The following is a 17,582-nucleotide window of genomic DNA, read 5'->3' as shown; positions in this document are numbered from 1 at the left end:
GAATCATCTATTTAGTTGACCTAGATACTAGGGCAATGGCAACCCACTCCAGTACTCTTGCCTGGAAAATCCCATGGACAGAGGAGCCTGGTAGGCTGCAGTCCATGTGGTCGCTAAGAGTGGGGCATGAGCGACTTCACTTTCATTTTTCACATTCATGCATGGAGAAGGAAATGGCAACCCACTCCAGTGTTCTTGCCTGGAGAATCCCCGGGACGGGGGAGCTCGGTGGGCTGCCGTCCATGGGGTGGCATAGAGTTGGACACGACTGAAGCGACTTGGCAGATACTAGGGCATTTCTCTATGCCCTACGTATTTGGAATTAGAAAACCTGGGCTTGAGTCCAGTAACTGTAAATATGTTTACAGTTAATGAAACTGTAAACATGTTTACAGTTTCAGTTACAGTAACTGAAAATATGACCCTTGGCAAATGATCTGATAGAGAAATATTGCATTTTTTTTCCTCTAAGAGATCAGAGTCATAATGCCCAATGCTCCATGCTCAGAGAAACTGCATGTGTAAGACCACCTACATGATGCAGTTAGAAAGCAATGAAGCTTATTGTGGTGTGGTTGGTATGAATTAAATCTCCTGGCTTTAGTGTTACAGCTCTATGATAAATTTCTTCAAATTATTTGGAAGAAAATACACTTTATAAATCCAGCATTCGATTAGTCAATCTAGCCCACTCCACAAAACCACAAAGATCCATCACAACAGTTTTCATGCTCTACATTTTTCCCTTCCAAGAATTCTTCATTATCTTACCCATGTCTTAAAGTTCTTTTGCCAGATATCACTGCTCCACCAAGGATGAGCTAAGCTTTCTTCCCAAGGTACAACCTTGGCTTACAGCAGACTGTCAAACAGGTTTCTCAGCCCAGATACAACAGGAACAAAGCTTTTGAGTTTAAGAATATTCTAGTAAACCAAACAAATAGGGGTTATTCTTCCCACCTTATAGAAACCCATAAAGGTTTTCCAAACTTCCTAATTAAAACATTAGCATATTATAAATAAAAGTCTATTTCACAAATCTCCTTGGAATTTTCACCAAAGTTGCAAACAGCATTTCATGCAGTGACCTCTCTGAATAGTATTTCCTAGGTCTGAATAGACTAAGCACAATGCTTCTAAACTCTTCTTAAGGAAGACAAATCAAGTGGGAATAAATTAAGTAGCTGAATTCTTCAGTACTTTGTCATCTTTGTGAATGTAAAATCAGAATCTACTTGAATTTCTCTAGAGACAGAGATCTAAGTAAATCAGCTTCCACTATAGAAAAACAATGTCTCATTAACACTGCCTATTTATCTCATTTTGAATTTATTTCCTCTCATTTTCTGATTAATAACAAAATCATGCAGTTATAGCAGAATGATTTTCTTTTTTTTCCCCCAAGTTTGCTGGAACTGGATAATTTTATTTTAAGCTGTTCTTTGAGCTCCCCCTGTTGACAGAATTTTAATATGACTCCTTGGTATGTTCAAAACAAACCATAGACTTGAATGCTGTTTTATGTGCTATGGGAACCATTGAAAAGTCACACAATATATGCAGTGGACTCAGAAAGATGAGATGGGAATCGGGAGCTTGGCCAAACTTAGGGGTGACAAAAGGAAAGTTAGGAAAGAGTGGGGGAGGATCTGGTGATTAAGTGGGATTCACAAAGTCATGGGGCCAGGAATTGCAGTAACCAAAATTTAGGGAGAACGGGAAGCCAGGATGTTATAACCTCATTTTCAAATTTCAAACAGTAGCTGTTGCTTATCGCTTATCTATGTACCTGCAGCAGGAGTTCATAGCCTGATAAGGACTTACTTGACAAATCCTTGTGTGGCATTTACTCTGTATCGCACTGTCTAATAGCTTTGCTGGCATTGACTGATGTAACTCTTTCAACTGTGCCAGGAAGTAGAGACCATTAGTGTCATACTTATTTTGGCCAGGGAAACTGAGGCACTGAGCCCTCGGGCTTAGATTCAAACCTCAGCAATCTGGCTCCTGGGTCCATGCTTTTGGCCACTGTGCCACCCTGCCTCTGGTGGGGCACCCCTTCCCTGGGAGAGGCTGTGATGGTTGACATTTGCTTTGACCTCTTTAGCTCATCACACCTACCCACCCGCCCCCACACACCCACCCACCCACACACACACACCCATCCACCCACATGCACAGAGACCATGATGGTTGTCACTCCACTTTGACCTCTTATCACACACACACATATATAGAGGTCAAGATGGTTGTCACTCTGCTTTGATCTCTTTATATCATGACACACACACACACACACACACACTATGATGTCACTCTGATTTGACCTCTTTATCTCATCACACACACACACACACACACACACACACACAGAGGCCATGATGGTTGTCACTCTACTTTGACTCCTTTATCTCATCACACACACACACACATACACACACCCAATTTGCTGGGATTCCTATAAGATCTCTGCAGGTTTGTGGGGAGCATCTCATTCTTTCCTCTGTTTAAGCTACTGTTTTCCTCACTTTACCCACCTGCTCAGAAATCATGTAGCTACCTCGCACCAGAATCCTTAAAAAGTTTAGAAGAATTTAAAATCATGCTTCCCAAGAAAACTCTCGCTGCTGCTGTATCTCCTGTGCACATTGGTACAGTAGAGGAACCAGCACTGCTGATGGCCCTGCTTCTTATAGGCAGCTGACCTTGCACCAGCCACTTTAGCTCACTAACTCCCAATCTCCTTAACTATAAAATGGTTTCATGTTCACCTGCACTTCATAGGGTTGTTGTGAGGACCAAACAGGATGAAGCGTGTGAGAGTCAACTGCAATGCACTGTGCACCTGTCTGCCATGGGCTTCTTGACCAGCCCGCCAGGCTGCCCCCTCTGTAACAGGTGCGGAAATGACTCTAAATGTGGTTCCTGGCTTAGGATAAACTATGAATCCCTAACATCCCTTCTCTGCCAGGTACTCTGCTGGAAATATTCCCTTTAAGGGCCACTGAGCATGTTCCTCTTCTGGCTCCAGGTCCATGAAACCTCAGACCACTATGTATATACACCCCTTTTATAGACTTGCATGTCTACTCTCAATGCCTGCTGCCTTACAACTTCCCCAACCTGGTCCTCCTCTCCTACTTTAGAGAGGTTAGACTGAATACTCATTAAATGATTGAGAACATACCATGACAGTTTCCTCAAGACTGCCAATCCAAATCTCTTTAGAACTTCAGTGCCCCCTGGCATCTGACTCTGAGATCATCTGGGAAGAAGTGACCTGTCGGGAGGTGCAGGGGCTCCTGGCAGGAGCACGGGGTGAAAGAAGGAAGTTGCACTAGACACATGCTGTTCCTAGACCGCTAGGAAGACCAGTGGAGTCCCTCTTTGGTTTTGGTTTGGTGAATGGTGGAGCTCTGGACTTCCCACCCCTATTTCAATCAATCAGTCCTATTTTAAGTATTTTACAGATAGGGGCCCAGGTAGGAAATTTACTTCTAAGAACATGTTCCAGGGTTAAAAAAAGATTTTAGAACCATTAGACTACACAATCTCTGAAGCTCCTTTGACAAACATTCTATAATCTTCAGAAGTACAGCAGAGAATCGGGTCATTTTTCAAAATGCATTTAATTTAAAGGATTTGCTTTGGAATGAGGAATCTGTTGACATGCTGTCACAAATTCAAGGTTTGCAATTACTGCTTCTTTCTCCCACCTTTGGTTTTTCCTTGGAATAATCATGCTGAAGATAAGATTCCATCATCTAGCAAGTTGCCAAACTTGGTGAAAGCTTCAGTCTCTCTCTATAAAATAAACACTCCAAGGAAGCAGGCTTTCCTGGAGGTCCTAAGATATGGCTTGAGAGTGATTGTTGAAATGGCAGAAACTGTTTGAACAAGGAGGCTGAAATTGCAGTCTCTTGAGTTTGTTCTGTCAGTAGGCTTTAACTGATAAATGACAGTTTTAGCCACAGACTGAGGTGTTAGGTAATTTTGTTTATGTGGTGGAAAGTCATGAAGCACGAAGAAGCTATTAGTAAAGCCTGGCTGACTTGAGTTTCATTTAACAAAATAGCCAAACAGATGTTCTTTCAAGGTTCAGTGTTCTCAAACACAGATCCACCACTCACACTCCAACCGGCTCAAGCATTTTCACAGGAAGTCGATTGCCTTCTGAACTAATTTAAGTAGTTGCAATGCTTTTTAAAGACAAAGATTGGTGCACAAATAACACGAGAAACATATTTTTTGGGGCAATATCTTCCGTATAGTCCCTTTATTTTATGGATTGAGAGTTAGTTGTTGCTTTACATTTATTTCCTATGATTCTGTGATTAAGGTCTCTCTATCATATGACTCTACCATTGTTTCCCCTCTTATTATTGTTTCCCTGGATCTAGGCCAGGGTCTAACACATGATAGGAACTCAGCAAATACTCATTAAGCAAATGGATTATTGCAGTTGTTTTCTATTCCACATAGTTTTCCATGTGCAACATTATCATAGATTACGGTTTGTTAAGAGATGAGCAAGATAAACAACAATGTCCTACTCTATTGGGGACTTCCCAGATGGTGCAGTGGTAAAGAACCTGCCTGCCAATGCAGGAGACATAAGAGACATGGGTTCAAAGATCCTCTGGAAAAGGCCATGGCAACCCACTCCAGTATTCTTGCCTGGAGAATCCTATGGACAGAGGAGCTTGGCTGGCTACAGTCCATAGGGTCGCAAAGAGTTGGACATGACTGAAGTGACTTAGCATGCATGCACAGAGGTAACAAAAAGAAAATGGTGACATCTACACCTTTCATTAGGTTCCATATATTTTCCTAGGTGGAGCCCTGGTCAGGTTGTTTAGCCAGTTTTTCAGTTTCTTAGCAGATTATCCAGTGGGTGCTTTTCTTTAAAAGTGCAATACATTCAATCCAGTTATATCATCAATGTCATTAATATAAATATCATAAATATGGATATTTTAAATTAATAATCTCAGATGGTTGAAATAGCTTTTAATACAAACATTAATGGTCCATCTTATCTATGATATTTTCACAGTCTGTAAGGAATGGACCCTGGGAATGTGAGATTGAATAGTGTCTCTAGCTTGGACTGCACTGATAAAATAATAAAGACTATGACTGGTGGCCATGCAAGCTTGGAAAGTTAATGACACTGTCTTCTGTCAGAGCTGCTCTCCTCCAGTCCTGTATATTGTTGATACACATGTTGAAGCTGATGTCAGCTTCTTTGTTGGATTTCGTTCTAAATGTACCTCACGGTTGCATCAGAAGTTTAAAGCAAACACTGGAAATTAGTTTGAATCTGTATGTAAACCTCTCACCATCCACATTACAGTTCAACAAAGTAATATTTAAGTACAGCGTCTTCTTCCAAAGTTAATGGACAACCCTGTGTGTCACTGCTCTGTAGAGCCCTGATTTCTCACACTTTGAGGGACTCTTGCCCTTTGGACCATTGAGCACACAAGTGCCATAACCCAAAGGTGTGAGGGAATTATATTGATGATGAATTATTATACACACACATTTAATTAAACAAATTAAACTACAGAGACTAGAATGAAGGAGGGATAAGAAATCCAAAGGCTCCCTTTGGCAGTCCTCCCACTGTAGCCCTCCCTACAGAGAGAGATGTCTGGGTAGTCAAGGCCATGTGCTCACCAGAGCCCGGGGCTTCAGCATTCCCAGCCCAGAAGACCTCAAGCCCACTTTCAGGGCTGTACAGACCTTTTACCCAGGTCTGCTCTCTCAAGCACTGATGAAACCATCAGTGCAAACATTTTCAGGCATGAGGAGAGGCCTCAGGGCCACACTCGTCAGGTCAGCCCCTCACAGAGGTAGAAGAAAGAAGGATGGGAAGTGGTCCCAGAAGGTCATGCTCTCCCCAGGACAGCATATTTCAGCAGGACTTTGAGGAGTTAAAACCTGGCCAGTTAGGTCATGTGAAAGCTTAGCTGTTGAGGCAGGAGACTAGCCCATATTTTAATGTTTGTTAACTTGATTTATAAAGGCTAAATATTTAGACATATGGTATGTGGTCTCCCTCTGAGCGCTTGCCTCAAGCCTCTCGAATGTTCTGTTCAAATCTACAAACACAGGCTTGTATCCTTTCCACCACTGAACTCAGTGAGAATGTGAGTGGCACCCGTTAGTGAACATGGGCTTGTGGATTCTTCTGTTGTCTCACTTTGCATAGTGTAAATACCTCCTCCCAGAGGGCAGTGAGAGTTTCTGTTGTTTTAAAAAAAAAAAAAAAAAATGTGGTTTTTGTTCAACTTGGTGCCTAAACATGACCATTTCATCTCATGGTCAATCAAAGGAAGAACAATTTAGTTCTACATAATAAGTAAATTGGGGGAGGGGGCTGGTTGTTTGGTGTGTTGGGAATAATTTTAGGGGTGGTCTAAGAGAATTTTCAAAAGAATTTTCAGTAACATAACTTTCTACTAATCCATAAGAAGCAGTCTCACTGAGTCAATCTAACCACCTCCAGGCACTGGAAGGTACCACAATGCTCTGGCCCAAGGGAAAGAGGAGTTTTTAATTTTCTATTTTCTTCTCAGTAACAAATTCTATTTTAACATTCCTCCTGGTAGGCTGCAGTCCATGGGGTCGCTAAGAGTCAGACACGACTGAGCAACTTCACTTTCACTTTTCACTTCCATGCATTGGAGAAGGAAATGGCAACCCACTCCAGTGTTCTTGCCTGGAGGATCCCAGGGACGGGGGAGCCTGGTGGGCTGCCGTCTATGGGATCGCACAAGACTGAAGTGACTTAGCAGCAGCAGCAACAACATTATCAATAAAATCTTCCTCATGTAGTTGTAATTCATATCATCATATTAGAACTTTTTTTTTTAAATTTAACACAAAAGGACTCCAGCTTGTTATTAACTATATTCAGTAGCAAGAGCTCCCTTTCAGAGCTGACTCAGCCACCCACAACCCCACCCTGACTTTTCTAATCTAGATAATTCCACTTCTGCTCATATGTTCCCACAGGACTTATTTTTTAAATCGTTTAAGCTTTCTATATCATCTCCAATTTTTCTACATCCCTTTTGAGACTAAACACAATGTGGATACATCACATTGAGAATAATTGCCTCATAAATTCCACCTGGGGTTCTTGTTAAAATGCAGAATCTGGTTCAGTAGGCCTGGAAAGTGGCCAGAGAGGCTGTTTTTCTAACAAGCTCTTAGATGATGACAGTACTGCTGGTTCTGGGCATATAGCAAGTTTCTGTCAGATTTCATCCTGGGAAAAACAGCAATTTCTGTCTCACTCCTTCCCACTCCAAACCCACTCCTCAGAGGTGATCACTTTTTGAGCTCTAAATATTATGTTAAGAACATACTGATATTTCTTGATATTTTTGTTTATATACTTCTGAATTATTCCTAGAAAAAGATTAAGCTGTGGCTCTCTTTTTAAAAAACTTTTTATTCTACACTGTAGTATAATTGATTAGGGGCTTCCCTGCTGGCTCAGATGGTAGAAGCATCTGCCTGCAATACAGGGGACCTGGATTCAATCCCTGAGTGTTGCGTTAGTTTCAGATGTACAGCAAAATGATTCAGTTATACATATACATGTATCTATTCTTTTTCAAATTCTTTTCCTGTTTAGGTTGTTATGTAATATTGAGCAGAGTTCCCTGTTCTGTACAGTAGGTCCTTGATGGTTATCTCTTTTAAATTAAGCTATGGCTCTTAAATACCAGCTCTTCATACATATGAATTTCACCCATTTTTACAATATTATTGTATAGTATTTAGTTTATTTAATATATTCAGTGTTTAGGGTTACAATAGTAACAGGTAGATAAAACAAATTGATTAAGTAAAAAGTCTGAGGCAACTAATAAGTCCAGGGAAAACTAAAAATAATATAAGAATGGAAATGCAATCATACTGTTATATGGTTCAGCTGTTAACATTTTTTTTATAATCATAGTAATGTAAGCACTGGATGTATTAACTAACCAAAACCCCACCAGGGTCAGGGCAGTTGGGAACCTCATTGCCTAGGCTGAGACTAGTAACTACCTGTCCTGTTCAGCCCTCACTCTCCAGCTTCGGGGGGCTCAATGCTTCCACCCCTGGTTCTGAAACACATAGCCCCTAACTGCCACCCTCGCTCCACACTCCCCTAGCTTTCACTCCCAGACCTAGGTTACAGTTTTATTTTATTGGAAAGTAAACAAAACCCCAGTTGTTACTTTTATTGAAGTTTCTGGAAGAAGCTAAGGAAAGTACATAGTTTTCCCACTTAACCATGTTTAACCGTGTTTGATATTGCTTTTAAAAAATCCATTATGATACTGACTTTGTTTTTGGTATAGCTACACACATCTGGCTTTCTTTTGTTAATAGCTGATAAGTCAAAAGGACACATTTCCAAAAGTAAAAATAAAGAGCAACTTATCTGGATTTCAACTCATGAAAATATGCTGGAATTGTTGAAGCTAGAAAATTCATTGTTTTAGAGACAATATCATTCTGTTTGTGGAAAGGAAGAGTTCTCAAACTCTGTATATCCTTTAACTTTTTAAAATAAGGAATGTTCCATAACAGAAGATGTTTGAGGGTATTTTATACTTTATACTTTAAGAATTTGTTAGTTTTTATAAAAGCACATCTAATAATAGGTAACAACTATACATATTTGTAGAAGGCTTCCCAGTTGGCACTAGTGGTAAAGAACCTACCTGTCAATGCAGGAGACAAGAGACACAGGTTCAATCCCTGGGTTGGGAAGATACCCTGGAGGAGGGCATGGCGACCCACTCCAGTATTCTTGCCTGGAGAATCCCATGGACAGAGGAGCCTGGTGGGCTACAGTCCATAGACTGGCAGAGAGTCACGACTGAAGCAACTTAGCGCACATGCATATGCATTTGTAAGATAACACTTTATTTCTTTCCCCCTTAGGGCTGTCACATGGTGACTGAGGAGCTTCATTCCATAACATTTGAGACACAGATCTGCCTCTATGGACTGACCATAGATTTGGAGGTAGGTGTTTCAAAGAATATTTAGTATTTACTAATAACATTTTCAGGAATTGGTATTTGAAGATGAAAACTCAATATTTTCTAGGTTTTAGTACATTCCTTATTCATTATTTTTGTTGTAATTTAGGAAATCAGTTTATCAAATATTCACTCATTAGTCAGCATATATTATTCTGATTAAATATAAATGATAAGGGAATTCCTTGGTTGTCCAGTGGTTAGGACTCCACACTCTCATTGCCAAGGGCCCAGGTTTGTTTCCTGGTCAAAGAGCTAAGATCTCACAAGCTATGTGGTATGGCCAAAAAATAATTTTTAAATTATATATATATATATATATATATATATATATAAATGATAAAATCTCAGTCATTATAATTCAATACATATTGAATAATTTGTTGCTGAGACTGTATATTTTGTTTGTTTTCTGGGATTCCCAGAGTCACGGATACTCAGTGGAAAGCTTAAAAAGAAATAAATATACTTGAACCATGTCATGTATGATTTCAAAATTTCAATTTGTACATAAAATTGCCTCAGAAGAAAGGTATTTATAGTGTGATGAGCAAAGACCAATAATAGGAACATTAATAGCAGATTGTTTTGATCCTCTGATAACAGTCACCATTGAACTCAAAGAAGGAATCAAGAAATGGGGAATTAAATTGAACATAATTAACAATGAGCTCCTTGAAGGCAGGATATCACACCTTTATCCTTCCATTACCAGTGCCCAGCACAGTGCCTGACATATAACAGATGCTCAACATTTGTTGAATAAATGAATGAATGAGTGCATGAATGAACACAATTTCATACACCTGAATATGGTTCTATTTGTAGAATATATTATTTTAGCATTCTGCCTTCACTCTTTTATCTTAATGAATGTGAACATATTTATAAAATTTTCCAGAGATTCCTTCATCCCTTTTCCCTAAATGTCTGCTTCCATGAACTGTTAAGTTCCTCAAGTGGGCATTTCACTGTCTACAAGCAATATAACTTCTGTTAATGCGAAGGGACTAATGTAAGTTGATTAGTTTCCCAGATTAGTCTGTGAAGCCTGTTTGTTCCATAAGGTTGAAAACGTTAGACCAACAGTACTAAGTTGAGTGCTATGACAATAGAAGCAGCAGTTCTATCTCCCATAATGTTTCGTATTCCAAAGTCACTTACCTCTCCCTCTTATACAGTTAAAACCCCCATATCTGATACTGATATTAATGAGATGTTAGATAATAATTTGAACATATTAATCCATTCCAGAGATAAATTTTAAATTAGATTATTTGATGTAACTTATTAAGAAGAAGGTTGCTAAGTCAATACAAGCTCTAGTTAGTTACATTTTAGGCAGAACATGATACAAGAAAGTAAAAATATCTGCATAATATCAGGGAAGATATTGGAGCCGACTGACCAAGCACTCTGAAAGGATCCCTATTTTTATTGCTTCTTTCCTCCCTGTACTTTGACTCATGTATGCTCAGATGGTTCCAGTGCCTTCATGAATCATTTTAGTACCAAAGCAGTGTAGACACCAGGATTGGAGGAGTGGGGTTGACTTGAGATGGCCCTTTAGGGGAAAGATCCAAGTATAAAATCAATGTAAGATGCTACTACCTGTAATAACTGTGCCTTCTGTTTTTAAAAAAAACAAAAACCAGACCTGCTCATTACCTGTGGTGATGATTTCCAACGTCAGTCAATTACCTAATGCTTGGGCGTCCATCATTTGGTACAATGTGTCAACCAACGATTCCCAGGTAGAGACCCTATTCTTGTTTCTCCCCCTTTAATTCCATTTGGTTTGTTTTATGGTCAACAAAACCCATGGGCCCCAAAAGGTATGTGTATATGTGTGTGTATAAATTTTGGCATATCTTTGTGGATTGTTTATTTCAAAACTCCCATATATTCATTTGTGTGATTCCTCCCTTGTGTCATATTTAAAATAACATGTTCTGATGTACTTGGACCATGAGAGAGTTCTGGCTAGCAGAAGTGACAGACAGATGTTCTTTATTTCTGAGGTCTGGTCAGTTCCCAACTCTGTGCATCACAGAGGGTTCTAGGGCCATCCAGTTGCTCTGTTTACTGGACTCTGGAGAATCCCTTCTCCAAAATTTGAGGTCTGACTGCTATGTTTACCTCCTCAACTACTTCTGGCCACACCCTCTCCACACTGGCTCTTCCACAAAGGTTGAGAATTGGTTTCAAATACTTATTTGAATTTGAATTGAAATTGACTAGCATTTTCACCAATCTCACCTAACAACACTACAGATTTTCAAGTTGATTATAGATTTAAATCCATTCTAGGCTCAAATTGGCTTCTAATGCCATCTGGTGGTTATTTAAGATATGGATGAAAAATTGGTCTCAAGTTTCAAAGGAAGTAGAGAGTAGAAGCACTTCTTAAAGGAGCTTCTATTAAGACCATCAAGGAAGGGTGTGGCAAAAAAGATGAGTCAGGATTTCCCTCCATTCTCTCTTAACAAAACCCCAGTGTGTTGTCCTGGAAACCACCAAGGTCTAGCGAAAATAGATCAGATGTAAATAACTATTTCTTCTTGATGCAAAGCAAATGTGCCTTCCAAAGGGAAGAATTTTTCTACCTCACATCCCAGAAGTAGGAATAGTCATAATGAGTCAGCTCCAAGCATTCCCTCCCTTTTGTCTAATGTGCTTAAAAAAAACACAGCATAGAAAATGCCTCAGCCTTGTAACTTCTCATCCTCTGGTGCCCTGCATCTGAGTCAGATTAACTGCAGAGAGGAAGGCGCAGAGTGTCCTGTGCCTTGCTTCCTCTCTGCCTGCAGTAAGAAGAACAGAACTCACTAGAAAAGTTCAGTTCAGTCACTCAGTCATGTCTGACTCTTCCCAACCCTGTGGGCCGCAGTACGCCAGGCTTCCCTGTCTATCACCAACTCCCGGAGCTTACTCAAACTAATACATGTCCATTGAGTTGGTGATGCCTTTCAACTATCTCATCCTCTGTCGTCCCCTTCTCCTCCTGCCTTCAATCTTTCCCAGCATCAGGGTCTTTTCCAGTGAGTCAGTTCTTTGCATCAAGTGGCCAAAGTATTGGAGTTTCAGCTTTAGCATCAGTTCTTCTAATGAATATTCAGGACTGATTTCCTTTAGGATGGACTGGTTGGATCTCCTTGCAGTCCAAAAGATTCTCAAGAGTCTTCTCTAACATTATAGTTCAAAAGTATCGATTCTTTGGTGCTCAGCTTTCTTTATGGTTGAACTCTCACATCTTTTCATGACTACTGGAAAAACCTTAGCTTTGACTAGATGAATCTTTGTTGGCAAAGTAATGTCTCTGCTTTTTAATATGTTGTCTAGGTTGGTCATAGCTTTTCTTCCAAGGAGCAAGTGTCTTTTCATTTGCAGTGATTTTGGAGCCCCAAAAAATAAAGTTTGACACTGTTTCCATTGTTTCCCCATCTATTTGCCATGAAGTGATGGGACCAGATGCCATGATTTTAAATTGTTTTCTGAATGTTGAGTTTTAAGCCAATTTTTTCACTCTCCTCTTTCACTTTCATCAAGAGGCGCTTTAGTTCTTCTTTGCTTTCTGCCATAAGGGTGGTGTCATCTGCATATCTGAGGTTATTGATATTTCTCCCAAAGTTATTTCTAGAATATTTCCGAAAAGTTACCTGGTCTGTAAAGTCAATAACAGTCAACACTTCTGAGATTTAATGTCATTCTCCATTAGAAACTACACGTTTAGAATGTTTCATCCAATTCCAGGATATAGGAAGAAGATGGACTAGCCTCAGAGTGCAGTGCCACCACCCTTAGCTTTCTTCAGCATCCTTCTTCTATGAGAAAGCCACCAAAGATGTCTGCTTTAGCATCTCAGATTCTGCTCTAGTTTTAGATGAGGAACCTGGAGATGTATTTCATATACAGCTCCTAACACATATTTGCACAGCCAGCTTACAGAGTTCAGCATAACAGCTAACTCTAGCTTCTCTTAACTATTCCGGTTCAAAACCTAAGCTCCTAGACCTTAATTATGTTCTATGCATTTTGGTCATCTGTCCAGATACGATCTTCATGTTCAAGGAAATTCTTTCTCTCTACTCTTCCCTCTCCTATCTCTCACTCCTTACAGAATGCCATGTCTTCTTTTATTCCCACCTTCTGAAGTCTCTTGAATTGGTTCCTTTTCTTGCTGCCCAGCTTGGTCATGTTTGCCAAAGACCTTCTCCCCATATTGCAAAGGATTTCTTAATTTCTCACCCACCTTCTTCCTTAAAATATCTTTCTTGGCTTTCTCACTTTCTCCTTTCCAGTAATCTGAGGTGAATCTTCTGTTCTGCCATTGTTGACCCAGTTGCTATTATAAAGAGTTGATCTTTTGCAGTTGATCATACAAAAGATCCTCTTGTCTAGAACAATATTAGAAAAGACCATCCTAAAACAGGAGTCCCAAGTTAATTATGAGTTCATATTATAGGATTCCCTTCCTTAGCCTGGGACTTAACTATTTTTGTACTTTGGGATGCTTTGTCTGGTCAAGGTATAACTTGTACTAACCCATGATAAACCAATTAAATATCATGATACAAGTTTTGTTTAAGATTAACATTATATCAGGGGACTTCCCTGGTCCAGTGGTCCAATGGTTAAGAATCCACCTGCCAACGCAGGGGACACAGGATTGATCCCTGGTCTGGGAACTAAGATCCCATATGCTTTGAGGCAACTGAGCCTGTGCACCACAACTACTGAAGCCTGTGTGCCACGACTAGAGAGTAGCCCCCGTTCACCACAAATAGAGAAAGCCTACTTGCAGCAACTAAGAGCTCCCGTGCTGCAATGAAGACCCAGCACAGCTGCAGTGAAGACCCAGCACAGCCAAAAATAAATATTTTTTAAAAGATTAATATTATTTCAGAAGAGAGTATCTGTTTAATTATTTGTTGGACAGTGTTAAGTACTTGTATTAGTTGACTGATAGTCTATAGTCCAGGGAAAGTTAAAGAGCTGCCCAGTGATTCTTCAGGTATAAGATAGAACCATATATTACATTAGACTCAAAGAACCAGGAACTCTTTAGGAAAAGACAAAATCAGTCTTAATTTAAAAGCACAACAGAGATGAGACAATAGATCTGTATTGTTAACTTAGGTTAACCTGAAGAGTTTAATCAGGAATCCTATATATTGAGCTGCAATGTATTCAGTGTGATTAATACATACAATCATCAATACAACTCTGTTTCAGAACTTGGTTTTCTTTAATAATCCTCCATCTGCCACTTTGAGTCAACTCCTGGAAGTGATGAGCTGGCAGTTTTCATCATACGTTGGTCGTGGCCTGAACTCAGATCAGCTCAACATGCTGGCCGAGAAGCTAACAGGTAAGAACTGGCATATATGGAGGACTTGCCCCTATTTCTGGTAATCAAGAGTTTTAAAGAATGAGGGTGATATTACTATTAATAATAATAATGCTCACCACAATTTATTGAGTGCCTACTATATTGCTGGATATAGGGCTAAATGCTACATTTTCCTTCTCACAGGAATTCCTTAAGGCAGAATATTGAGGATAACTAATTATTCTATTTTTTTATTCTATCCATTCTATACATGAGGATAGCTAAGTTCAGAGGTTAAATGACTTGCCACAGCTAGTATGTAGCAAGGACAAGATGCAGGCCAGGACTGTTCAGTTCTAAAGTACCTTCCTTTCTATTGGCACTCCAGTCTCTAGGATATTCTTATGCCATTTCCACTGAATGTACTGTGAAGCCTTAATGCTGCCTTGATCTTTCATATTAATATTACAGTGGTTATTAACCAACTGGAAAACAGCTGATCCCAGGGTCAGGAAATTTATTTGAAATTTTAAAAACTACCCAAAGTGAAAGTGGTAGTCACTGAGTCATGTGTGACTCTTTGGGATCCCATGGACTGTATCCTCTATTTATGGATTTCTCCAGGCAAGAATACTGGAGTGGGTAGCCATTTCCTTCTCCAGCAGATCTTCCCAACCCAGGGATGGAACCCTGGGTCTCCTGCATTGCAGGCAGATTCTTTACCATCTGAGCCACCAGGGAAGTGCCTGATCATAGTTAATTCTTCATAGCAGGAAAATTTCAGTTTTGACTGCTATGTCTAAAGTTTGCAAAATAGTCGTTGGTACTCCATATAGTGACTACAGTGTAAGTTTTTTCTAAAAGAATTTTAGAAGATATGTATGTTTTGACAAACCTAGGGTGAACACATTTAGCACCAAGAAAAGAGTTAAAATTGAATTTGTATACATTTCTAGTTAAAGTACAGCCAAAGGTGTATTTGATTAGCAGTAGTGAGTCATGTGTGATTTGGTTAAACTTGACTTAAAAGGGATGCCATGTTGCCCTTGGATCTACTATCTGAGCACTTGATGTTTAAATAAATTGGGAATATTACAAAATTTACTTAATATAAAAATTTTTTTGATCCTTATTTAATTCATAAACCACAATAGTGGCATTCAATAAATATTTGTTAATGAGTGAATAAAGCTTTTAAATATATAGTATAAATAGCAGCCATATTTTTTTCAGATCTTCATCAAATTATTCTTATAATTTCCTTAAATTTTAGACAGAAATTCTTTTTTCATTGCCCTGGATCAGAACAGTCAGTGGTGGTTCCTTATTGCTAAATGGATCTCTAGTTCATTCTTTTCATGATAATATTCAAGACTCTTGGCAGTCTTGTTTTCACAGATTTATTTTATAATGTTTATTTACCAACATTAGGCTGCTCTTACGGTCTCATATATAAGCCTTGTTCATATCCACTCTGCCTAAACCTACATTACTCTTGCTACTGGAGTGGCCTCTTCCTTGACAATTTATATCCTATCCATTCATGGAGGCCTGGTTCTAGACACCCACCCACTTCCTAAGGCTATCTTTAGCTCCTCCATCGAAAAGAATTCTTTCCTGGATAAAAATTTTCATGACATCTTATTTTTACTGTTTCTAGCATTGAATACACTGCAAACCCATAGCAGGTGCTTAGGAAATGCTTGGGGGAGTGCAATCCAAATTGAGCACCAAGTTGAAGAGTCTAATTATTTAATAAAAATCTCAATCTCATTCTTTTCTTTCATTCTAGTCCAGTCTAGCTACAATGATGGTCATCTCACCTGGGCCAAGTTCTGCAAGGTACAAACGGGGAAAGGATAGCATCATTTAGATTTTTTTTTTAATGTTCCTTTTTAAGCCTCCACTATCATAATTTGAGATTTTGAGGGTTTCCTTGATAAGGTTATTTTAAGAAAAACCTCTAAAGTGTTTTCTCATTTAAAATAAATATTTCACTGGAAAAAGCACAACTTGAACTATCATACCAACATTACTATTGGCACAATTATTGTCCTAACATGTTTGTTTATTCCAATAGGAACACTTGCCTGGTAAATCATTTACCTTTTGGACCTGGCTTGAAGCAATTTTAGACCTAATTAAGAAACACATTCTTCCCCTTTGGATTGATGGGTAAGTTCCATGGAATAATATGGAAGATTATATTTTCCATTATGAATTCATTCAGTTATTTTTATACTGTCAGTTTTTTAAAAATTGAAGTGTAGTTGATTTACGTCATGTTAGTTTCAGGTGTATAGCACAGTGATTTAGTTGTACATATATATTCCTTTTTAGATTATTTTCCCGTATATGTTATTACAAAATATTGTATATAGTTCCATGTGCTATACAATAGGTCTTTGTTGGTTATCTCTTTCATATACAGTAGTGTGTATATGTTAATCCCAACATAAATCCTAATTTATCCTTCCCCTCACCCCACTTCCCCCTTTGGAACCATAAGTTTGTTTTCTATGTCTGTGAGTCTGTTTCTGTTTTGTAAATAAATGCATTTATATTATTTTTTAGATTGCACATATGTGATTCATATAATATTTGCGTTTGCCTGACTTACTTCACTTAGTATGATATTCTCTAGATCCATCCATGTTGCTGCAAATGGCAATATTTCATTTTTTAAATTGCTATGATTGCATTGTATATATATATCATATATATGTTTTATATATATGATATATATATATATTATACTACATCTTAAGCCTGTTGTCTGTTGATGGACACTTATGTTGCTTTCATATCTTGACTGTTGTACACAGTGCTACTATGAACAGAAATAATAAATATAGGAGAGGGTGTGGAAAAATGGGAACCCTTGTACACTGTTGGTGGGATTGTAAATTGGTGCAACCACTATGGAGAACAGTATGGAGATTTCTTTAAAAAATAAAAATAGAGCTGCCTTGTGATCCAACATTCCCACTCCTGGGCTTATATTCAGAAAAGACAAAAACTCTAACTTGAAAAGATGCATGCACTCTACTGTTCATAGCTTCTTTGTTTACAGTAGTCACTTTTTCTTTTCTTTCCTTTGTAAGCATATTTAGTGTCATAGAATGGAAAATAGTTGCAGTTTCTTACATTCTTTATCACATATTGATATTTAATCTGTATAAGAGTATTTTAGG

At 38.8% G+C, this 17,582-nt stretch overlaps 1 protein-coding gene across 6 annotated transcripts in view; it reads left to right on the top strand.

Annotated features, from left to right (window-relative positions):
- The window catches only part of STAT4 (signal transducer and activator of transcription 4), a 136,558-nt gene that overhangs the window by 110,759 nt on the left and 8,217 nt on the right, over positions 1-17,582 (top strand). For 5 of the 6 annotated variants that reach the window (XM_070769417.1, XM_070769392.1, XM_070769404.1 and 2 more), the window contains 5 exons: positions 8,956-9,039; positions 10,712-10,810; positions 14,292-14,427; positions 16,181-16,230; positions 16,469-16,563. In XM_070769417.1, coding sequence (XP_070625518.1) covers positions 8,956-9,039; positions 10,712-10,810; positions 14,292-14,427; positions 16,181-16,230; positions 16,469-16,563 — 464 coding nt within the window. The remainder of the gene's footprint in view (positions 1-8,955; positions 9,040-10,711; positions 10,811-14,291; positions 14,428-16,180; positions 16,231-16,468; positions 16,564-17,582) is intronic. The other variant, XM_070769421.1, reaches the window with a different exon arrangement.

Source organism: Bos indicus, chromosome 2 (genome assembly GCF_029378745.1).
Source record: "Bos indicus isolate NIAB-ARS_2022 breed Sahiwal x Tharparkar chromosome 2, NIAB-ARS_B.indTharparkar_mat_pri_1.0, whole genome shotgun sequence".
NCBI classification, from domain to species: domain Eukaryota; kingdom Metazoa; phylum Chordata; class Mammalia; order Artiodactyla; family Bovidae; genus Bos; species Bos indicus.
The sequence above is the reverse complement of the archived record's forward strand: the minus strand, read 5'-3'. Positions and strand labels throughout refer to the sequence as shown.